Source organism: Setaria italica, chromosome IV, assembly GCF_000263155.2.
Source record: "Setaria italica strain Yugu1 chromosome IV, Setaria_italica_v2.0, whole genome shotgun sequence".
NCBI classification, from domain to species: Eukaryota; Viridiplantae; Streptophyta; class Magnoliopsida; order Poales; family Poaceae; genus Setaria; species Setaria italica.
The window spans coordinates 6946698-6963455 of record NC_028453.1 but is presented as its reverse complement, the minus strand read 5'-3'; the positions used below and the strand labels follow the sequence as shown (position 1 = coordinate 6963455).

The 16758-nt window shown below is 47.5% G+C and overlaps 1 protein-coding gene across 1 annotated transcript; it reads left to right on the top strand.

The window, feature by feature from the left end:
- The first annotated feature begins 8580 nt into the window (after positions 1-8580).
- Positions 8581-9806, top strand: LOC101753924 (zinc finger protein 8). The gene has a single exon (XM_004964873.2). It carries the CDS (start codon positions 8675-8677, stop codon positions 9473-9475), a length of 801 nt encoding a protein of 266 aa, XP_004964930.1. The 5' UTR covers positions 8581-8674; the 3' UTR covers positions 9476-9806.
- Positions 9807-16758: the final 6952 nt, after the last annotated feature.

The following is a 16758-nucleotide window of genomic DNA, read 5'->3' as shown; positions in this document are numbered from 1 at the left end:
TGAACCATCTATGGATACCACTGACGGGTACGGAGCACATAATTGCAATTTGCATATGGCTAGTTACGGTGGCTGATCTATTTCAATTTGGATAACAAATACAGACCAAACCCTAATTTTTTCTTGATCAAATTAACAAAGTCGACGCCCAGGGCAAGTTGGCTGGAGAAGCTACGCCGGCGGGATCCCGATGTGGTACCACAGCGCCGCCGCCGCCTCCTTATCCCGTATCTTGGGCGCGCAGGTACGACTCCCACCACTGCAGGAACTGCTGCGTCCGCCGCCGCCTCCTGCTGCTGATCGCGAGGACCACCGCCATCACCGGAAGCGGCTGCGGCGGCGGCGGCGGCGTAGTCTCCCCTCCATCGTCTTCTTCGATCGCGAGATCGTCGCCGCCGCCGTCGTGCGTGGCCGTGCCGCCGCCGCCCATTCTCTCCGGCGCCTAGGGCCTAGGTTCAATTACTCAACCAACAACTGCGTCGCCAGACGCGTGTCACGTTTTATAAGGCACGTACGTTCGCGCGCGTGGCTGTGGGTTCGATCCGGAATCGAACCGGCGCCGCCCGGCTCTAGTTTTCCTCGGCTTTAGCGAGTGAGCGAGTCTTGGCCGTTTTGTCCTACTCGACAGGCGACATGCATGACATCACATCATCTCTGGATGTGTGTGCGTCTTTGCACTGAATTCCTCGATCAACCGCTCGACGTCCGTGCGTACGATGCAACCGCGTCTTGTTCTTGGTACGCACGACGGAGCAGGTTTAAGGCCAACCATCAAGATGCCGGCGGTGAAGACGGATCGATCGCACGTATACGAGCGTACTACACCACACCCTCCAACAGTCAATTGAGAACAAAGAAAGCATTAGGTCGGGTAGTGTAAAAGCAAGCACGTACACGCACGTGCACCCTGTACGTCTACGTGTACGCGTCGTCAATATGGCACTACGTACGTAGCACTTGCCTATCCCATCGGCAGTGCATCTCTGACACCGCGTCGAAGCTGAGAGTAGTACTGTAATGACGATGATGATGGTGTCAGTGAGATCTGCGAAGACGACGACAGAGCCACACACAGCACGTGCATCAACTGGCACGTACAAAATTTTCATGCCAGCTGACCTAAGCCCCGGCGTGCAGGGCGTACTATACGTGTATGTACGCGGGCGCAGCATGCATGTGTGGGTGCACGCGCTACACCGCGAGAGAGCGGCGGGCGCCGTGCAGGCCTGCTGGTGACCTGGGGCTGGGTGATGAGGACGTGATCTCGAGGGACACACGCATGTGGTCTGGATGTACGCGTACGTCCGACTCCGATCAGATCCTAGCCGCCCGGGCCCCTTCTCTTGTTGACGTACGTACCAGCGCTAACCCACGATCGACAGCCACCTAGTGAGCCCGGTACTGCACTACTGGGTTCGGTCGGGTCGGAGAGTATGTATATTGGTCCGATCGATGGCGTACTCCCTCCGTTCCAAATTGGGAGTCGTTCCAAATTAGTATTTTAACTTTTCTAGATGCATAATTACCCTCAGCAGCGGTAAAAACTCTGCCACGGTGGCGACGGAGCACCTTGGCGCGGCCGGCGAGGGCGCGAGCGAGACGAGGCGAGGCAGAAAGGGTTGCAGGGGGCTTCCGCTGCGATTGGGGAGGAGGGCACGTTGATCCATCCTGTTGTGGCCAGTGACTGGGCGAGACGGCGGGCGTCGGAGAAGTTGAGCCACGCGGCGGGGAAGCTCTGAAATGGGCGCATGCTGCTCAGGCGCGTTGGTCTCGGGAGAACCGGGGAAAAAGATTGTGGTCCACCATTCAGTCTCGGGTTCTCCACAGCTCCAAAATTGGAAGAACACTGCCTTTGGGACTTAGAAAGAACCGGCGGTTTTGGTTGGGTTTTTAGGGGTCGGGACTGAGAACCGGTCCTTAGGTGCTCAAGCTCAAGAAGCTGAGTCAGCGGGATTAGGGACTCAGCTTAAGATTTGCTTGGTTGATTAACCAAGGTCGTTACACTTTACCCCATGATCTTACACATATTGATAGAATTTTGGGTAAATATCGCCTTGTAGATCAAATGGACCGAAGACAACGACGAACGGGGGCAGGAAAGCCCCCTGGCACCTCCAAGCCGATCGGCTTGGGAGGTTTCTCCCTCGTTTGGTGCTCCGCTTCGCGTGGCTTCTTGTAAATCCAATTTTCTCTCCATTTTTCCTCCTCGTGGCGGCAGTGGATGGTGTTTACATGGTGTGTTCTCCTCTGTATCCAACTCTCCTTCCTTGAAGTCCATGAGGGGGTATTTGTAGTCTCTAATAGGCAGCGGATGTGGGTCGATATCGGTGAAAAAAAAACCTAAAGACCATCGTAGGCTTCACACTGAAGAAATGGGAGGTTGACTGGGCCCAAGAATGGGCCAGGCCGATCAGTCCAGTGGGTCCCAGGCCGATCACCCTTTCTGCTCCTCCTGATCCTCTCCTTCTTTGTGCTGGCTTCCCTCGATGACCCATGTCCAAATATCCATTAAGCTCTTTATGCAAACCCTCTTGATTATGTCGTATTTCCTGTCATAATGCAATACACTCCAAAATAGAACACATATGCAATAATAGGATTATTTCAGGTTCCAAATGGTGGGTTGGTGTAAGATTAAGCATGAAAACACTAGTTAAATAGTACTAAAAGTGTGTCAATAATGAGCGTCAATACTCACGCAGCCACTCTGCCTCACCAGTGACTGTATCTAAAGCAGTAAGTTCTACCTCCATGGTTGACCTCATCAAAATGGTCTGTTTGCAAGACATCCATGATATTGAACCACCTCCAAGGTAAACACATACCCACTCGTGGCATAAAGCTCCTCAGCATTAGAAATCCAGCTCGAGTCACTATATCCCTCAAGCTCAAACACAGTTGGGTGCCTAGAATAGCGAATCCCATAACTCATAGTACCTACCAAGTAACACATTACCCTTTCAAATGCATGCCAATGATCAATATCCGGGTTTGATATGAACCTGCTCAATTTGCTCACAGCAAACGATATGTCGGATCTCTTTGCGCTAGCTAAGTACATGAGTGAACCGATAATCTGAGAGTATCTTAGTTGATCTTTCGTAATTTTCTTATTTTTTCGAAATATCACACTAGGATCATAAGGAGTTAGAGATGGCTTGCTGTCCACGTAGCTAAAATGGCTCAAGATCTTCTCCACAAAATCACTTCTCTCAAAAAATTAGCTCTTATAGAGATTCAGAATTGGGTGGAACTCTACCAAACACGACTTAGATGCTTCTAGAGTACCAACCCCGGTCCTGGTCCTGTCGTCTGTAAGCTGGATTAGCTAGTGTGTCAACGCATTGCCAAGTCACGCTCACTGGAAACCAAGGATCTTATATGGCTTATTACCCCGGCGGCATCCATCTATTGGACAACGTGAGCGTACACACGCTAGGAGTAAACGGGAGCATCAGCAGAGCTGCATGCCTGCATGAGTAGGATGATTATTCTAGACTTCCAGCGGACAAGTGCGTGCCCTCTAATTATATCCGTTTAGGTGTTTTTTTTTACTGTTTTTACGGTACTGCTGGGAGGTACCCAATTCAACCCCAAAATTATACTAGCTGCAAAGTATCCGAATATATTCATTGGAACGTGAAATTGTGTAACAAATAAATTATTTATTAAGCACACCATGGGGCATGCACGTGCGGGATAAAAATTTCGGACGAAATTTTGCGCATTTTATAAAATTATAATCTTTTCGATCACGATTGAAATTACTATTCAATTACACCATTCACCGGAAGAGCCACCTTTTCAAATAAGGCTAAAAAATGAAAACAAAATTTAAAACCCTGTGCACGTACGTGTGTCCTCGATCTTTAGCATTTCTCAAAAGTTTGAGCCTTATTTCAATGCAATGGACTTAATTTCAGATTACGTACTTGCTTTTAGCATGCACCTTTTAAGGAACTTAGAGCTTCACCATCACACAAATAAGCTAGGAATTAACTTATTAGAATACCACTTCTCAAATTATGAATTTAGGTGATTTTTCTTGGATTTTTTTGGAATCCATCTTGAGATAAAATGGCTTTGGTAAAAACTCAAATACAGTGTTTCGGAAAAAATGTCAAAAACGTAAATAAGGCTACGAGTCACCAACAATATAATTGTCGGTGATTCCGCATTTCGGTGACAAGTCGTAATGGTCCTAGGAGCGATGGGAATTTCATTTTAGTGGGGTCAAAAAAAACCAAATTTCATTTTAGTGAGGTCCACAATAAATACAGCGGTGTCCACAATAGTGAGCCACCTTAGCGGGCCATCGGCCATGCCTTCTCCTGCGAGAGAAGGGGAATGAGGTGATATCTTCTCATATCGCTATATTTGTGTTCGCTCAAGCTGTTCACCTTCAAGATGATCATAAAAAATATAGGAAACAAACACAAAATTTTATGGTTTTAAAAGATGTATTTTAGCTAATTAATTCTCAGCATATGTGTTATGGTGAAGTCAGCAAAGTTCTCTGTGAGCACATGCTAAAAATGAAGTACTTAATTTGACATTATGTTCAACGCACATAAATAAGGCACATGCATGCTCCATGCTGTGCTTAATCTTTCCAAACAGTTTCTGAATTATTGGATGGAAAATCCGGAAATGAGCTCAGGGGTTGGACTCGTGGCGTGCGTACGTATAGTATCAACCAGCGCGCGCGCATGACGCATCCATCATCATCAGCTGCGGAGCTGCGAGCGTACGCCCATACCCTGCCATTGCCGAAAACGAGGAGAGGGATCAGGCCGGCAAAACAGAGGACGAGCGTTAGTTACCAAATTGGGAGTGGCAAAATTTTCATTGTGCTATAAATGCCCAACTGTAGCATTTCGTTTGTATTTGTAAATTATTATCCAAAATTGACTAATTAGGTTCAAAAGATTCGTCTCGCAAAGTACAACAAAACTGTGCAATTAGTTTTTGATTTCGTCTACATTTAGTACTCCATGCATGTACCGCAAGTTTGATGTGATGGGAAATCTTCTTTTTGCATAGTGCCAAAGTTGGGAAAGGGGGGAACTAAACAAGGCCTAAGAAGTAAGGGTGTTTGGATACCGAGGGCTAAACTTTAGCAGTGTCATATTGAATGTTCGAATGCTAATTAGGGGGACTAAATATGAGCTAATTATAAAACTAATTGCAGAACCCTGTGCTAATTCGCGAGACGATCTATTAAACATAATTAATCCATCATTAGCAAATGGTTACCGTATCACCGCATTGTCAAATCATGGATTAATTAGGCTTAATAGATTCATCTCGCGAATTAGATTCTATCTGTGCAAATAGTTTTATAATTAACCTATATTTAATACTTCTAATTAGTATAAAAATTCAATATGACAGATGCTAAATTTTAACAGGTCCAAACACCCTTTAACTTTGTTCCCATGCGCGCCCACGACAGTGTCCTGCGTATGTGCGTCGAGCAGCAGCCGCACGATGCCGGCCGTCCGGCTCCGGCCCCCGCGGCTCGTGCTGTATCCCGGAAGCAAGAACGTGCCGGCGGCCGGCCGGCCGGCCGGTGCTCCTCGATCAGACTCTGAATCCCCTGCTGTAACAGGCCAACTGCTCCTTCCGCGCCCGCGAACGGCGGCGATGTAGGTGGCCCGTCGGTCGGCAGACGGCTGTGATCACAAGTTGCACGGCGCGCGTATGAATGATAAGATCACGTTGCCGCTGCGTCGTTGCATGCGTGCTCCGAGTACCGTCGTCCGGCAGAAGTCCGGCTAACCGCCAGCAGGCACGAGCTTCTAGAGTTCACTCGAGAGTCAGGATGACTGTCGCAGAAAGATGGGAACAGAGGAGTTGGCAGGCAGTAACAAAGTCTGAAGTACCTGAATTACCGTCAGTCCTTACCATATGACGTACTGGCGCCGTGTAAATTGTTTCTCAGGATAATGATCTCCTTCAATTCCATTACATTCCAGCGCGAAGAAGTGGTACACGATGAGAATAGTTCACGCGGTTATGAGTAATTGGCGATTTCGGACTGGCCTAACCGATGCTTAGCTAGCTTTGACGACAATGCAGGCAGTTAATTGCTGCAGACCAAATAAAGCCGTCCGTCCGTCTGCGGACGGACGTGAGATGCTGACCGGGAGTACTGTAATTCACTGTGAGGTTTGCTTTGCTGGATCCACAGGATGCAATGCCGTTAGTACCACTGCATGAAAGTTTGGGAGAAATCATTGAGGGCCTTGGAGCATGCAGCTAAAGCGAGAGAGACAATTCAAGCGTGCATCGATCAGACGCGAAACGATGCATGCAACACACGTAGTTTGATCCCACGGAAAGGTTATTAATCCATGGGGCGCAGCACCAAGAATGATATGATGAACACTGATGATGATCAAAGACACGGACGACAAAAGGGAACTAGCAGAGTTCAGAGATTGTCAGAGCAATGTAAAGGCGAGCGAGGCCTTTAACAGCCATGCATACTTCTATGAGCACGTACAGGTACAGTGGCCTACCAAGAAATCATGGAATCATGGGACAAGTTACTGTAATGCTAACCTGTATAGCAGCAAGCAAACAAGCAATGAAGCCGCCAGCGCCCCAGCACCCAGCAACGTCCCCAGCCATCCCCAGCAGGACATGATCGGAGGACCACCTGCGGCGTAGTGATCAGTCAGTCAGTCTCACGCCATGCCCTGAAAACCATGCAATGCAAGCCCAGTCTCCTTACTTCGTGTTAAGAACCCCAACATGGTAGCATGCAGAGAGTGAGAGAGACACAGACAGTGCGGTGAGACGAGATCACAACATGCATGCCGCATTCACATCATACTACTTCAAACTTCATGTCTTCATGCCGCTGCTATCGATACCTGCTCCTCTGCATACTACAGAGCCAGCGAAAAAGCAAAACAAATGCAGCTTTATGTCCTGCTGGGATGCAAAGTGTTTTTGGAGTTTTAGAAAAGATACATGGTTTCGTCAACTACTTTGGCTTATGAAAAGTTAAGGGGGCATTTGGATGCTGCGAACAATGTGTTTAGGGTTTGAAAACTATGAGTTTTAGAAACTCCACTCCAAGCCCTGTTTTTTTTTCTAAACTATAGTTATGCGCATCATCACTTGCATATACTTGAAGCAACAGTTCAAGACTTGCACCATGTTTGCCCTAGTTAATCCACCTTATCATAGGAAATTAGGAATCATCTCTAGTAATACTCCCTCCGTTCCAACGACCTACAATTTGGAACGGAGGGATTAATAGTTATCAAAATTCAAATGTGAGGTACACACAGTTTTACTGTATAAAGGGCCATCTGGGAGGTTCTATATGTGCAAGGTGACACCTTTTATTTCCTCAAATAGGTAAATACCCGTTTGGGATAACTAGTGTAGTACTCCCTCCATCCCATAATATAGTTATGTTTAGACTTGTTCAAAATCAAATATTTTCAATTTTAACTACAAATAGCAAAATAATCATAGAGAATAATAACATAAAAATAATGTTAGTAGATTTATCATGAAACCCACTATTATACCATGTAATCTTTTCTATTTGAAATAAACTATTTGTTGGTTAAAGTTAAAAATGTTTGACTCAATTCACGAATATCAAAAGTTTTGGAAAAAAAAATGGAAACCAACCCCAAGATAACCTACCCACGCGGTGCGGGGTTGTTAGACACAAGTCTAATTCTTTTCGTGTGAAATACATGCGTTCATTTTTCTTGCTCCACACTTTAAATAAGTGATTTCCCTCTCGTGCACTGTTTTCTTATTGCCTCACCTAATTGGAAGTAGGCACTTTTCCCATTTTATTCATTTTTTTCTAAGCTTACATAATTATTGAGTTTTGCTATTTATCTGTTAGAATATTTTTTGAGACAAAATCTGTCAAAAAATTTCATGTTGCAAACATTGTCTTAGCTTATAAATTATGATGTTGCAAACATTATTATGTGATGTTTCAAAAATATTTCATGATTTTTGAGAAGGAAATATAAAAGGATTTTCTAATGTGGCAGATGCTATTTTGCGATGTATCAAACATTATCTCGCATATTGCATAGTACTTCATATTCTAGTAAAATAAAATATGAGTGGATAACTCCTGCAACATTGGAGAACAACGTTCACAATATTATAAAATTTAACAAATTTTACCCCTAAAAATCTACGGATAAATAGACAGTTCCATAATTATTTGGTGCAAAAATAGTATACAAATAGAAAAAAAATTATTTTCAAATATAGGAAGTTTAAGAAAAATCAAACTTTTTTAAAAAAATAAAAAAGTCATTAGCGGACCCCGACTACCGAGTCGCAGTGACAGCCGATAGGACTGACACTAACACCACGGCACGGGCATATGCATGCACAGGTCGGCAGTGCCAGTGCGGTACGCGGCTGCCTTGGTGTAGTATCCGGCTGACTAGATGGTTAGCTTTTAATCAACGACCCGGCTGCTGTCACGTACTGTACTTCGGTCCCCCTCCTCTCATTGCAATGCTGCCAATACAAATGCCCGGTCGCCCCTCTCGTCTCTCGGCCTTAAAACCACACCGGCACTAACCCCCAGCTTCAATTCCTGCACACACACCGTTGCTCACCGCCTCACTTCGCGCGGGCGACAGGATCGGAGCACTGCACCGCCGCCGTCGTCATGGCCGCGCCTCACGACGTGCACGGCGGCGTCGACTCGTTCGCGCAGCTACCGTTCATCCGCGCGCCGGCGACGAGCAGCAGGGACGCCACCATCCGCCTCTTCGGCCGCGACTTCTCCAACGAGCAGCAGGCGGCCGCGGCCCAGCTGCTGCTGCTGCGCAAGCAGCAGGAAGGCGACGCGGCCGGGGACGGCGGCGGCGTCGTCGCCGGCGAGGCGGCGGCGGGGGAGAGGAAGTTCGAGTGCCACTACTGCTGCCGCAACTTCCCGACGTCGCAGGCCCTGGGCGGGCACCAGAACGCGCACAAGCGGGAGCGGCAGCACGCGCGGAGGGCGCACCTCGAGGCCACCTTCGCCGCGCACTGCGGCGCCGCCTACCTGCCGGGGGCGCACCTCTACGGCGCCCTCTTCGGCTACGGCGCCGCTGGCGGCCACACCGCGCTGCCGCCGGCGCACTACCCGGCCGTGTGGGCAGGCGCCGTGCCGGGAATGTATGGTGGCGGCGTGGGGTCCGTGCCGCCGCGGCCGACCGTGTACGGCGGCATGGCCGTGCCGCCGGGGATGTGGAGGCCGCCGCCAGCTGGGAGTGGCGCTTTTGGCGGCGCGGCCGCCCGGCTTGAGGGGCCAGACCCCGTGGGGTACGCGGAGATGGTTGGCAAGGACGACAAGGTGGCGATGAGCGCGGTGACGTCACTGCCGGCGTTGCCGTCATCGTGTTTGTCCGGTCAGTCGCCGGAGATGATTGGGAGACCTGAGTTGGGACACAAGGATGGCGTCTTAAGCTTGGACCTCTGTTTGTAATTCTCCTTCGAGTCGTTCTGCTTGTTTAGGTTGCTTCCCATTTTCTTTTATTTTCCTTTATTTCCATTTTATTCTTCTCCTTGTCCTTTTTTGTTTGTTTCGAGAGAGGTTTTACGTATGTTTCTTCAGCTATAAATTGCGACAGACTTTGATTAGCACTGTCGAATTATCTGTACTTTTCTTTAGGAAAAACCTAGCGCGCTGGGTCGCGCTCGCGCGGAACGCGCGGCCTGCTGCGGCCTTTTGTACTGCGGCGGCTAAGTACTTTTCATTTTCCTTTCCTCTTCTAAAATGTGATAACTTTCTTCTCAAATGTCTGTTTTCGATTCTATTTGCATCGCTGCATTTATTTTGATGACGTCTACAAAACTAGATCCATGATAGATATATTTTAATATATTTTTTATATTCTAGTAACTTATGTTGAATACATAATAGTTAGTTATGCATGAAGTGTGTAGCAACTTATGTATAAATCTATCATAATGTACATAAATTGCTATATTTTTTCACCCAATATAATTACGTATTTGAAGTATTTGTCTAATTTGTCTCTGTATATATGGATACATTAGCTCCAAAGAAGCTGTTACATTGACTCCGTGTGAGTTATAATTAATATAATATATAAGTTATCACATGTTCGCTATATAAATCGATACTAACAAGTGGACAACAATTCAGTTCTACCAGATATACAATACAAGTTACTACTATGTATAATATACATATAAGTTGCTATATTTCTAAATAGTTTGTATATAAGTTGCTGCTATGTATACAACACAAGTTGACACTTGCATAAAACGACTTTAAAATATATTTAATATGGGTCTAGTTTTATAGATCTCATAGCAAGAAACGCGATGCTTTAAACGGATATGAAAATGGACACTCGATGGAAGAATTATGCTCATTAAAAGAAAATACAACGATTTTCCCACGCTGATATCAGCGATGATCTAGGACAACTCTGCCAACTCGTGCTTTGCTCGTTTTATTTTATAATGACTCCACTCGTATAGTCTACTTGTTTCAGTTTTCAACTGCATGCATGTAGCAATATGTAATAAATAAACCGCATGCACGGAGCAGTATGTAACAATTAAGATCGTGAGATTGGTGGACTGCGCGACGGGTCGCGGCTTAACGCACTCCTTTCTTTAGTTTAAGGTAAGCAAGCATGCAGTTGACTTTGATAATTTGGATTGGTATCCTATACTATGCGTTTCTTCTTCTTGTTGTTTTTTTTTGGCTTGTTTTTATGTTCTGGGAGGTGGAATAAAGCTGTCCCGGGCACACTGTTATTCAGTCATAGCGGCTACGTCCTGTACCTTCTAAACATATTTTGACCAAATTTAATTGTTTTCCCCTGAATTTCAGTCAACGAACTTTCATTAAAAGCAAGTTTTTTTGCCCACTGTATCAACACAAGTGGGGATAAAATTATCTGCCAAAAAAGTTTAACATTGATCCTTAGCCTTCAGGAAGCAATAGCTTCTTATTAATTACTAGTTTTGCAATCTCAGCTTCTATTTTCACCAATCTACTGGGAGATCATGTCACTGATTTTGCATTGGCAGCATTTGTATTCTTTTTCTTTGGAAAAGATGGATGCGGAAGCTGTACGCACCAAAACAAAATCCATGTGTGTTTCCCTATTTTTTTTTCTCAAGGTATGAAAAGAAATCAACGGCCAGTCATCGAGAATGGAGATGCATAGGAAAAAAAATGGTCAATTTTCACAAAGTCCGAAAATATGCTCGAAAATCCTCTCTTTTTTTTTAAGAAAAGATAGAGATGTGCACGCCAAGAATGCACGCGACCGACGTTAACAAATCTGTTTGGCGCCGATCGGCTTTGCCAATTTTGAAGTTGTCAACCGATTGATGCCAGCACGATGGGCGGTTTAATAATTTGGTGGAGTGAAACCAAATGCCAATGTGCCCATCGTGCACACAGAGAGATACGAACCTGCTGCGTGCTTACGTGTTACGATTACGAGTGACAGTCTGACACCTTCACCATTTTTGACAGTTCGGAGATCATTAGGCCAGCTTGGTAGTACGTCGTCAGCAGCAGTAGCACCACGTACACCACCACTGCTACAAGTACCAGGAGGCAACGACGACGACAGCGCTGCCGTGCGTGCATGCACGACACGACCGACGAGCCCGATGACATGCATGCCTGCCTGCCTGCCTGCAGGTCCGGCATATTCAGCGTGTACCGACGACGTACCGTCTCAAGCTATGCGCTAGGTACCGTACGTCCGGTCCCTCGCCCCATTGGCCTGCGGTACACCGGCCGTGCTGCCCGTGCTTGCGTTGCATTGCGTGCGTGCACGCGGCGGTGCACGTACGGCCGGCAGCATATGCCGCCGCAGTACCTGCGCGCGCGCATGCAGGCGTGCAGGTCGACGGCGGCGGGCCACACGGGCCGGGCGGACGGCCGGCGGGCGTGCGGCGCCGTGGATGCGCGCGTATATGTTTCTGTCGTGTGTGTCTTCGGATCCATGTGGGATGCATGTGCCGGCCTTAACGCCTCGGGAAGTGCGGCGGGCTAGCTCGGAGCTAGCTAAACGCACGGCCGCGGTGGGACCGTGGGAGCTGCCGGATGGCCGGCGGTACGAGTACGTGGGCTGACGACAGCGCGGTAGCCGGAGGACGATCGAAAACGGAGCGTCACCTCCTGGCTCCTGCAGTCCTGCGCACGGTTCCGCGGGCCGGGCCAAAAATGCTCAGGCAATCGAGGCCTGTGTAGCAAAATGGAGTCTTGGCCTCTTGGGCTCTATACCTCAGCCACTCAGCCCACACTCCTTTCCCACGTTGAATTATATCCAATCCAAGAAAAAAAAAAGAAAATCTGGCCCAAAAAAGCTCTATTCGGAATTTCGGACACGCGGAGACCTACACACACAGCACAGGACATTCTTGCGAGAAATTTTGATATTTGACAACGTGCGAATTCTTTTGATGCGGGGGATTTCCACTCCTTTTCTCTATTTCATTCATCTTATCTTATCTTTTCATTTTCTAGACCTAGTGAGTGGACAGATTTGCCCCTGTCTTATCCTTTTGCACGGACCGAATCAAGTCCCATCGGTTCTTCAGTTCTACTCCGACGCCGGCTGCTCGAGCAGCAATCCAGGTCGCGGAATACCACGCGCCCAGATGCGCTCACGCGGCGCTGCCGTACCCGACAGCTTCAACGCCGCCGCAGCCGCTTGGAGCAGGCTCCGCCGCCGGTTAAAACTCTACAGCTACCTCGAGTGACGCCGTTGCCTGATTGGCCAATCTGGTGGTGGACAAGCAGCCGCTGAAGGTCCCGCCGGCGAGCACCTATAGCTTCAGCAGAGCGTGACGACAAGCAATCACAGCAGGGCATGACGAGCAGACGACTACCAGCCGAGCCTCGAGGAACCGCAGCACTGCAGACTCGAGTCCAAATCCACCATCGGCGTTGACTTTTGCTCGCCGGCGCTGTCCACCAATGCGTCGAGGACGCGCTTACGCAGCACCCGCAGTTGGCCTCCCCTAGGTACCAGACATCGCTCCAGTGCGAGCTCAAGGAGGAGAGCTGCTCTCCATGGTGGTGAGGAGTTCCGCCACCGCCGGCGAGTCCGTTACGCCGCTCCGTTCCTGCGAAGGGCAAACTGGGCCTAAAAGTGAAAAGGAAAAAAAAGAAAAGAAGTGAAATAAGGAAATCCTCAAATCCAAAGAATTCGCACTCGCTCGGTGTCGTGTTTTGAAAGGCATGCGGATTGAGAGTTAAAATTAGTGACGCGTGCGAATTCGATGTCAAATATCGAAATTTCTGTCACGTTCATCTTCTCTTACATGCTGTTGCTTGGATAGTGATCCTTTCTGTGTAAAAAAAGGGGAACTTGTGTGAAGTCATGTTTGGTGCTGCTTTAAATTGATTGATCACGACTAGAACTAATTTCCTAATTCCTGTCGGCGGCGTGTACGCTTCGTGCTTACGAAAAGAGCGAAATCGAAGACTTGTGACGCTCACGGTCACGGGCGGACCCATGTATGGTGGACGATCATGCCATTTCATCCGACGAAAGGTTTTCATTGAAACCGGCAGGTCATGACTATTATTATTATTTCTAAACGGAGAAAGAGTAGCATGCACTCAAATGTTGACTTTTACCGCTATTTTGTTATAAGATTTTCTTTTGCAAAATATATTATCACACTCCGAGAGATTAAGCTGGCAATATCGTACATACATCTATGTACCTACCAGAAAATTTGGACTCAACCTAATGAATACACAAACACACAACCCTACTCAAATGAGTGTCTCCGAGAGATTAAGTCGGCACTGTCATACATACATCTATGGACTCACCAGAAAGTTTGGATAGTTCCAAATATGGGTCTGGACACCGAGCCGTATCTGACATGGAGACCATGGCGCAAGATGGTGTAGTCTACATGGAAAGACAGAAACTAGTCGAGGATTAGGAAAATACTCGTTGTAATAAGAGTAGGACTTCTCTAGTTGTATTCGACTAGTAAGTATTTTTGTAACCAACCGACTTGTAACCTTGCCCCTGTGTATATAAGGTGAGGCATGGACCTCCTCCAAAGCAATCCAATACAACCAACACACAGAACGTAGGGTATTACGCAATCTAGCGGCCCGAACCTGTCTAAATCGTGTGTCTGCATTTACCTTCGAGTTCCTAACCTCGACGAGCCCCACCAACCAAAATACTATCTTGGGCATCCCCCTCGGTAGGTTGCCAGGTCTAAACACCGACAGCTGGCGCGCCAAGTAGGGGCACTCGCCAAGAATCCACTAGCGAACTTGATAGCACAAGTCATCATCAAAGGTAAACGTGAGGATGAATGATTGTCCTTTAAAGGGCAAATATTTCATTAGTACTCTTACTCTTGCTTGACAAAGCTCAACCGAACTATACGTAGCTATGTGGAAGTTTGAACATGGAAATAATTGGTTGTCGTAGTAGGTTCTAAACCATTTAGGAACTTGTTCATGATTCACTTTTTAAAATAAAGCTCCAAGATAACCTCACAAATAAGATTACAAGTAGACTAACTCGAGTTTAACTATATCACATTCTCACAACAATCTAGTCATGATTTTGAAGCTATTTCTCCAACAAAGTTAAAGACATAGAATTCAGACTTATACCAATAAACCTAAGTTTGCAATTGAAGTGATGGGTCCCTAGTGGTTGCCGAGAGGGGAGGGATGGGAGGGGGTAAATAAACGATCCTGAAAATCAAACACAGCCAACTCGGTTCAGCTGACCTAGTAGTTTTGATTTCAAAAACCAACTAAATTTAGCCAATAGTAGTTTTGATTCCAAAATTATTACCTTCATTTAGTTAATGACTTTGATGACCTATTACCCCTATGAGGTAAGAGGTCTCACTTTTTTAATCTCAGCATGTGGATGGAGTGATGAGCCCAATGCGTATTGATTTGGAAGTACCTTAAGAATCCTAAATATGTATGCCATGTATATCATACAAAACCATATATATTGAATGCCATGCAAATCATGAGAAAAGATACGTAAATATGATTCAAATAGTTCATAATCATTTATGTGAGGGAAAACACTAAGAAAATCAATTTGGGATTGAGAAATAGATCTTATGTGATATTTTTGGATATCAAAGCACTGGTGTTATAAAACTTCCTAAAGATAAAGTCAACTAATAGCAGCCAAACCAAGCACCGCTATCATGTTATCTTGTGTGCTTGACAATACCGGCTTGCCGGCAATGGTAATATGGCCATGCATGGCCACACATGCCCATGCGACTAGTGTGTGCATTTACAGCCCTTGCACCTTATTAGTGTGTTGAATGACACTAGGCACAAAACTAGGTTACATACGCTATGCGACTGATGCTGCTGTTTTTCCATAGCCAGCTTGACAATGTGCATCTCTTTGAGGCCTGCAACAATTGATGCCTTCAAATGATCAAGATCCACAGACGTAAATACATATGGGCCGGAGATAGAGGCTGCTGGTTTTGTTAAGAAAATAGACGATGCAAGTGGTGTGTGCATAAGGGAAGGCTCTCCTTCGTCAAACCCGTGGGTCATTTTTTAATGCAAGACTTTGAATCTGTGTGCTCATGTACAGGTCGAATAGTCTGTTGATATCTCACTCTTGTTATTCTGAGTCCAATATTATAAAGTATATATATTAAGATATGATTATGCAAGACTTGATATCTTTGACCTTACTATTAAGTCATCACTATTTGACTTTATATCAAAGTTGGTTTTCTAATTAATTAAAACGAGGACAAAAAGATTCGCCACGGGCTCTAATACCCGCCTTTGTGCTTCTCATTCTTCGCATTCCAAGAGCCCTCTTCACAGTTCATACTAGCTGATAGCAATTGTTGTAGCACACAACACTCACCCCCATGAATCCCCACTGCTAGGGAAAACGTTTTCAATACCGGTTCCTAACCCCACTTTAGTATCGGTTGTGCAACCGGTATTACTACTTCGGTACTAAAGGGGGCTCCTTTAGTACCGGATCAAATAACCGGTACTAAAGGGTATTACAAAAAATAGAAATCTGACCGGCTGCCTGGCCCCGCATCCAGCCGACCGCGTCCGGCTGCCCCGCCACCGCACCTCGTCAGCGCTGGCTGCCCCTCCCCGCGACCCGCCGGTCGCACCTCGCCGGGATCTGGCCGCCACCGCTTCGCCGGCCGTCGACATCCGTGGCCCCGTTGGATCCGGCCGACCGCACCCCGCCGAAGCCCCGGCCGCACCCCCACCATGGGGAGGGAGGGAGGGAGGGAGAGAGAGAGAGAGAGAGGCGTACGGGGGAGAGGAAGCTGAGGCCATGCCACCAGAGCCGCCACCCGCCAAGGCCGAGCCCGCACCCGCCATCGCAGTTGCAGCCCACAGCCCGAGCCCGCCATCCGCACCCTCCATTGCTACCGCCGCACCTTGTCCCACCACTGCTCTCCACTGGCAGTGAGACGGGCAAGCGAAGGGAGAAGGGGAGGGGCAGCAAAGGGGCGGAAGGTGGTAGCTAGGGGCCGAGAGAGAGGGAGGGAGGGCTGGTAGGAGAGGAGGGAGGGAGGGAGGGAGAAGGCCGGTGGTGGGAGAGGGAGGGGGCGGGGGCGGGAGAAGAAGGGGTTCAGATGAGGGTGCGGCGGTAGGAGAGGAAGGGGAGAGAGAGGGATGGCGCGTGGGGGGAGGGAGGAGCGGATAAGGAGGCATGCGGGGGTGGGTGCTGGGAGTACCGGGTGGCATCAGAGAGAGCC